The sequence below is a fragment of the Rosa rugosa genome, chromosome 3 (genome assembly GCF_958449725.1).
Source record: "Rosa rugosa chromosome 3, drRosRugo1.1, whole genome shotgun sequence".
Taxonomy (NCBI): Eukaryota; Viridiplantae; Streptophyta; class Magnoliopsida; order Rosales; family Rosaceae; genus Rosa; species Rosa rugosa.
This window is the reverse complement of record NC_084822.1, coordinates 47,010,392-47,018,530: the sequence shown is the minus strand read 5'-3', so window position 1 is coordinate 47,018,530 and position 8,139 is coordinate 47,010,392. Positions and strand designations below refer to the sequence as shown.

General features: G+C 39.6%; 1 protein-coding gene and 1 pseudogene across 1 annotated transcript; one reads left to right on the top strand and one right to left on the bottom strand.

Annotated features, from left to right (window-relative positions):
• The first annotated feature begins 929 nt into the window (after nt 1-929).
• LOC133738655 (uncharacterized protein C57A7.06) lies at nt 930-5,612 on the top strand. Its single transcript, XM_062166233.1, has 11 exons — nt 930-1,339; nt 1,448-1,574; nt 1,794-2,275; nt 2,573-2,794; nt 2,930-3,253; nt 3,490-3,855; nt 3,944-4,027; nt 4,163-4,252; nt 4,339-4,725; nt 4,903-5,034; nt 5,192-5,612. Exons 1-11 carry the CDS (start codon nt 1,019-1,021, stop codon nt 5,357-5,359), a joined length of 2,703 nt encoding a protein of 900 aa, XP_062022217.1. The 5' UTR covers nt 930-1,018; the 3' UTR covers nt 5,360-5,612.
• Nucleotides 5,613-6,292: 680 nt separating this feature from the next.
• On the bottom strand, nt 6,293-7,751 carry LOC133737843 (probable metal-nicotianamine transporter YSL7; annotated as a pseudogene).
• Between the last annotated feature and the right edge of the window lie 388 nt (nt 7,752-8,139).

The window sequence follows — 8,139 nt, the reverse complement described above, 5'->3', positions numbered from 1 at the left end:
AGCACCGAGGGTTTGGGTTCAGACCGTGAGACCGTTATTGATTAGAAAACGATGTCGTCCAGGTCCATGGACGAGAAATCGATTCCCTCTTACAGAATCTCATCCTCTCTGCCCAATCCAAATAAGAGAAGAGGTTGTTTTATTGAGGAGGCCGAGTTTGATCCGCTCTCTTATTATCGAGCTCCTAGTTTTTCTTCTTCAGCGGACATGCTCAATTTGTTTTCTCAGTGAGGTCGAAGACGAAGGCGTTCTGCTTTTTCGATCATATCCAAATGGATAAGATTTATCTTACCTTCTCAGCAAAATTTGATATGAAGATCTGACATTATTAAAATTTTCTGGTTACTCAATATCCGGACGTCCAAACACAACTCTTCATTAGATAGGAGATAATTAATCTTGTCCAAGTATCATCTCCAGGCAAACAAACGCGGCCGATGGCCGGTGATCATATCTCTGTTTTGTTGAAGCTCCATGCCTCCATGCATGTCTGTGTTTCTGTGGATTTTGTGACAAGAAGCCTTCAAATGTGACACAGTAATGCAGAAACAGTTTAGAATTCAGCTAAGGAAAACTAATCACTCTTCTCAAAAAACAAAAAACAAAAAATCTAATCACGTTAACAAATAGCCTTAAAAATTTTGAGAGCGTTAACAAATAGCCTTAGAACGATTACACGTGGTAAAAAGAAAATATGATTAATATACTTGTTTTCCGGAGAGAGAACGTTTTATGAAATTGGGCCTTTATTCAAAATAAATGAAATAATGGGCCTAGCTGCCTAAACAGGTGAGATCCTTGGAGCAGTTGAATCTATAATCTCCATTGGGTTTACGCGGATCCGAATCATCTATTGGGCCGGACGGGTCAAAGTTGAGATTTATCACTATTATTTCTTTTCGTTTTTAATTTTAATATAATTGATTAGAGAGGTTTTATGTAATAGGTTTTCCCAGCTCACCGTCACTGCAGAAGCAAAGCGCGAATCGCCGTCGTCGTCTATCACAGCAACGAAGACATGGCAGAGACCAAGCGAAAAACCAGAGACGACGGAAGTAGACAGCGGAGCAGCAGCAAGAAGCCGAAAACCAGCAAGAAAGGCAAGAGCGCCGATAAGGCAGAAAGAAAAGGCCCTCGCTTGCCCAACGCTCTGCGGAAGGAGCTCGACCGCTTAAACCCTAGAACCGCCGACTCCGACGAAGAGATTGGCTCCGATGAAGAGGCTTTGGGCCAGGACCTGTATGAGTATGAAGAGGGACTGCCGGAGGAGGAGTCCAAGAAGAACCGCCGGTTCGATCCCGTCGATAACCTCGATTATGAGCTACCTGAGGACTTCGAGGTTCGACACTATCTAATTCAAGTGGCTTTATGCATAGTAGCTCAGATTTTTCATCTTCAGTTTTTTTTTTTTTTTGTTGCTGAAACGAGCTTTGTGTATGTTATGCAGGATGAAAATGTGTCATCTGATGATGACAATGAGGCCAGGAACGGTGGAGAGAGTGAGGCGGAGGACGAGGTTAAAGAGGAAAATGATGGAAGCAGAATCAGAGAAATGCCGGCCGAGACTTTTGAAGGTAAGAAAATGCTTAAATTGGTTGTTACTTAGCTGAAACTCATTTGTGTTTAGAGCAAGGTATAATCTTAGAGTTCGAACCACGAGTTTTCGGGACAGATTGTTTCTTTTTGCAAATTCTGAATCTCCATAGTGTTAACAAATATGCATTGAGGCAATCTTTCCATTTCCTGAGGATATGTGATAATGAGTGGACTGCTGATGGATATGTCTTTGTCAGGGAGGAGGAAGAAGATAAACAATGTTGTGGTGTCGGAGGCATATCCCGAGTCCGAGTATAACCCTACTCGTGATATGTTGGAGGGTGAAGGAGCACTTAGCATTGGAGACCTTCTGGACCCTCTCCAAGGGAAACATGGTTATAGCAAACTTAAGAAGAGAGTACGTATTCTGGATAAGAAATCTACACCCATTCAAGCTCCACTTCCCAAGCCTGTGCAGCAGAGATTGGAGAGGAATGCAGCATATGACAAATCAAAGGAAGAGTTAAGAAAGTGGGAGCCAATCGTAAAGAGGAATAGGGAGGCGCCTACCATATACTTTGACGATGATAGGGATCTAGGGCCTTCATCCGTGGGAACAATAGCATCTGAATTTGAACCTCGAACTGAGTTCGAGAAGAAAATGGCTTCATTACTTTATGATGACGAGGTTATGGATGCTCACAGAAAAGATGGTTCAAGGCTCCTTGAATTAAATAAGGTGTGTTTGTCTTCTTGATTGAATAAAATTGAGAGTGGTTTCTTCATTAGTGTCACCTACTACCTTCAAAATATTTAATTGAACTGATACTAAACTCATATATAAGAGAATGGCAGAAGCCAGGCTGCAATTGGGAATTAGAATTTTATGACATGATTAAAATGAGAATTTGATAATTGATAGATCTTGGTTGTGAAGTAATATGCAGTCTGATATTCTTTGACTACATTTGTATGTACCTGCACCAAATGCATTATAAATTCCTTGAATGATTTCGTTCCTGTTGATACCTGGTAGGTATCTGCTGAAGATGAAAAGGACCGCCAGAATCGAATCGCCAAAATGCGCAGCCTTCTGTTCCGGCATGAGTTGAAGTCAAAACACATAAAAAACATCAAATCCAAAACCTATCATCGTTTGTTGAAGAAAGATAAATTGAAGGCGAACTCTTTACAAAGTCAAATGGATCCAGAAGCTTCTAAAGAACTTGCAATGAAGCAAGAGTATGAACGAGCAAAGGTAATTGATTTCTCCCCGTATTGCTGGTGGATAAATTGTATCGGGTCGTTAATTCATTACTTCTTTAAGATATGTTCTTTATTCCACAAGCAAAAAGAAATGTGTTAATTCTTTTCCCCTTTTGATTTGATGCAGGAACGGATGACTCTGAGGCACAAAGGCAGCTCTAAGTGGGCAAAGCGCATAAAAGAGCGTGGTCTAGATGTCCAAGATGATGGTACTCGAGCTGCTATAGCTGAACAGCAGCACCTTCATGCTCAGCTGACAAGAAAAATGAATTCGATGAAAGATAGTGACACCAGCAGTAATGACACTAGTGATGATGATGATGTGGATGTTAGCTCAGACGACGAGGGTAGGGCATCAAAGTTGTTAGAAAAAGCAAAGGAGAAGACACTTAAACTGTTAAATGAAGATAATGAAGTTCCAAACTCAGGAGTGCTTAGTTTACCTTTCATGGTAAGTTTTTGGTGTTTACTCGCTGTTTCATATCTTTAAAAAGTTATGCATTATTATATTGCGAATGCATTTGAAAGGCAGGGGACAATGAAAAGATTCATGACGTACTGCCTGTATCAGTCCATTGAAGTTATCAACTCCAGGACTTTCTTGGTTATTATACTGTTAAAATGTTATCAGCAATTGTTTCATGTATAAATTTGAGTTAATGGCCTCTTTGGTTTGTTTTGACATAGGAACGTGCATCTAAAAAAAAAAATGAGGCAGCTGCTGGAGAAGCTAAACTTGCTCTTCAAGAGTATGAATCATGGGCAAATCAATTGGGGGATTCAGGTGGGGGCAAAAATCCGAAAGTAGGCCGTCCGAGTGGGAGAATGGTCTTCAATGGAAAGGAGGCTCCTGAATCAAGTAAGAAGACTAAATCAGATAACAAGAATAGATCAGATAATTATTACGGTGATAGTGATAGTGAAGACGACTTGGAACCCATCAGTATTTCCCCTGTTGGGAAATACAGAAGTAATGAATTAATGAAGGATGCCAACAGTTCTCCTGTTTTACTTCATGAAGATTCTGAAAATCATAAGGATTCTTTTTTCAAGGTGATATAGCTTAACCTTGTTCTGTTCTTTCCTTGGAGGCCTCTATTTTGTTCCATGAGCCTGAAATATGCCATTTCTTTTGTTTCAGCAAAACACTGATGGTAGCGTGCAAGACCCAGGTCCCCAGGCAACACATGAAGTTTCTATTTTTGCTTCAGGCACATGGAGAAAGGTTATTTCTAGATTGCATTTTCTGTTTATTCTTCGAATTAATGATTCAATTCCTTTATGAATAATTTTGAATATTGATTATTTGCCTTCCATTTTTTACTGTTTTAAATTTACAAGTGTATTATAACGGGTACAGATGAAGAATGGAAATGACGCAAATGCCAATGCCAATGCCAAGAAGTCTCCTGCACCCCTGCAATCAGTTGAGCTTGATCAGAATGTGCAAGTAGGACTTTCTCCATTTGTAAATTTACAGCTCTATTTCTTTGATTGATTAGCTGCCCTTAACTTTTGAATATGTTTCTGCTACAGGAACCTGTAAAGGATTTGGATGAGGACAGTGATGCAGATAGTGAGGAACAAATGGTAGATGGGGTTCTTTCAGCGGTACCAGAACCATCATATGAACTTCCTTCCCAAGAAGAGCTAATTCGTCAAGCCTTTGCAGCAGATAATGTGGAGGATGAGTTCAAGAAAACAAAAGAGGATATTTTGAACGAGGAAAATCCCGAACCTGAAAAGCCTGTATTACTCCCTGGGTGGGGTCAGTGGACTAACGTACAGAAAAAGAAAGGAATACCTTCTTATATGCAGATAGAACATGATAGTGCCAAGAAGAAGAGGGAAGAAACCCTTAAACAAAGAAAGGATGCAAATCTCAAACATGTTATTATCTCTGAGAAGCCGCCTAATAAAAAGGTTAGCTATTTTGGATAATAGTCATAATTCCACCTACTTCTCATCAAATAGATATGATGGCTCGTACAATTTGAACTTTGAATTTGCATGGAAACTATTTAATAGGTCATCTCATTACTCTATTAGTGTCCAAAAGTCTGTCTAAGTGGTTCTTGCCTTTGTATTTGAATTTGGCAGTCTCAGAACCTTTTCACACAATCATTGCCCTACCCTTTCACGTCCAAAGAAGTTTTTGAACAGAGCATCCGCATGCCCCTTGGTCCTGAATTCAACCCTGCAAGTATGGTTGGAGCTCTTAATCGACCTGAAGTAAGTGCCTCCTTACAATTCCACTGCATATTAACTATAGTAGAAAATTAATTAACCACTCTTTTAGCTTCTGTTTCTATGTGTCATAAGAAACCTGGACTGTTGGATGCTATTGAATTTGTGCGCATCTCATCTTTCACGTTAAATGCATTTGCAGGTGGTAAAGAAATCTGGTGTAATTATAAAACCCATCGAGTTTGAGGAGGTGAATGCTTATGAAAAATTAGAGGGGCACAAAAAGAGTGGACAGAAACACAAGAAGAACAGCAAGAGTAAAAGCAATAGCAATAGCGGCAAAAATATGACAAAGATGAAGACTAAATAACGAGAGCTACTTAACAGGAGTTCAATTTTTGCACTGTTTTCGGGAGCCGTTTTCTTTTGGTTTCCATTTTGGAAAATGCGATGAAGAGTGAGAGGAGAGAGATCATGCGTTATGTATATTTTATTGTACTGGTGAGTGGAAGAAAGAACTAGAAGTAGGATTGATCATTGTATTTTTATTTTTTCGGTTCTTCACAAGTGTAGAGGATGTTACATTTTTCCAAGTTAAGAGAATAATATTTACTTTTTTATGATTTCTGTATTGCATGATTAAGCCATACCCTCTGGCCTCTGTTCATGCAATGAACTAAAAGTAATGGGAAATAACCATGTCTGAAGAAGCTCAGGGCGAGGTTACTTTCAATATTGGTAGCACTAATGGCAGCAAGTGCTGCAATCCGAGATTCATCTCTGCAATATCAGCAAACTGGGTTTCTTCAAGCACAGGCGGTATGTCATTCGTCTGCTCAAGATTGTTTGGTTGATCGTCGAGAGCAATTGGGGTTGGTTCATTAGCATCTACTCTTTGCGCCTTGTTTTGCGATTGCAGAGTATCATCGTCATGATCATTCACAGCCACCAACTTTCTCTTTCTGTCGGTCCTTCGAAGATCAACAACAGGAACACAAGCCGCCATGATAATCTTGTTTCTTGGTTTCTGAAGAACGGGAATATTTTGTAGACAATGACACAGACGTCTCCTATTTAAGAAAAAAATAACAAAGAAAACCGAATAAAAAAATAACATAGTAATTGTTTGATTATCAATACAAAAGAGTTACCACGTGAATGGTAGGATTGGTAGGGAATTGAAGTTTAAAACTATTTTTTTTTTTGGTAAGAAAAATAAAACTAATTAACTAAAAAGTAAAAACTAAAAACTAAAAACTAGAACTTCAATGACGAGTATTACAAAATAAAAACCACTTGAACACTACCTAGATCCTGATGAAGATAAAAATGAATAAACTCTATCGTTGTCCGAGCAAGAGAGGAACTTCATGCATATCGGTGCTTTGACATTGGCAAGAGATAGGATCGCCGCTGGAACATCCCACTTAGACTCACCACAGATGAGACCAGACGCAACCGCTGGTGCTAAATCCTCGGCTTGTTTTTTGTTCCATAACTTCCAGCCGAAAAGGAGCAAGCTTCCCAAACACATATCAATCATGAAGTAGGAGCCGAGATAGAACGGGACTGCCATGACCACTGCGTTCGGAACAAATCTGTAGATCTTGTACTAGGTCTCGTAACGCTTCAAAATCTCGGTTACTATGTTAGTGGCAATGGCAAATGCAAAAAATGAGACTGCAAGCGTGACGCAGTGTTCGGGGAGTGAGCCGAAGCCCTCAACTCCGAGGAGTGCAATGCCGCGGTACATTAGGCCATAGGGTGCAGGATATGAGCCTGTTGGATCACCAACTCGGTAAGCTTTGTAGAAGAACCAGAATATCAAAGGAGCCATGGCTGTCCGGAAAACTTGGCTAACGAACATGGATCGAGGAGAAGAGAGAGTTAGGTATCCGGTCTTGAAGTCTTGCATGAGATCCGAGGCTGTTGAGACAATGCTTATCATTACACCACAAGAAGCAAGGCCAGCAATGACACCACCTTTTTCACGGCCAAGCCAAGCACTGAAGATGAGAATTGCGATTTTGCCGTAGTTGGAAGCAAGAGACCAATCTGTGATGCCGCAACCATAGGCATTACAGAAGGCTAGAACCGGGGTGATAATGTAAGCTATCGCAACGTGATACCATTTTTAGTTGGTGGAACATGAATGGCAGGACAATAATTGATATGCATGATTGCAAGAGCAATGTAGCCAGCAGCAGCAATCCATGCAGCTCGGAATTTGGCATGGTCTTTCAAAAAGTACTCGATCAATTCTTCGTTCCTCGTCGTAGCTAGTTTTCACTCAGCTCAGTTTCTGATGAGGGCAATCCAGCTTCCATATCGGATATTGATAGTGGTGGTGGCGATGACAACTCTACTTTCTTTTCTTCTGTTTTATTGGTAATAAACAGACTTTTAATGAGAATGAAAACCATATAACCAGCATGGTAGATAACATGACATAGACCGTCACCAAGTATGAGCCTATCTGTAACCTTGGATTCCATGAAGACTACTTGCAGAAAGATGAGCACTGTACCAGATACCTTTCTTTTGTTCAATCAAAGACCACATGATTCCCCATGATATCACAGCTCCAACGAGCATGGATATGTTCATCATGCATTAATCTACAACCAATATATGTCATTAGAAGTCGAAGTAAAACCTGTTTGTAGGCTTTGACCAAAAATTGGAAAGCTAGCAAACCCACAGCCAAGGGTGTAGCTAGCTAGGGTCGAATGACCCTTGATCGATCTTAGCTTTTCTTTCATAGATTTCTTATATATTTTGATTAATTTTGCCTGAAAAGTCCTTGTAATGTTTTTTTTTTTTTTTTATCAATTACAACAACTAGCCTATTGTGAGTCGAACTCACGACCTCCCACTTACAAAGAGAAGACTTATGTCACTAGACCAAATGGTACTAGACAAAGTCCTTGTAATTTTGACTCCTCTAATTCTTCCTATTTCTTTCACTTTTCATTAATTTTTTTAGCAACACCTCCATGTGCTATAGATTTAAGTCACACTTGTAAGGAAATTAAGATTTACTTTTTTTTTTTTTTCTATATTTCTTTATTGAGTATAAACTTTTCACTTAAATGTAAACCCTAACTTGAAAGTAGAAACTATATTTTTGACCCCTCGTATTACAAGTTT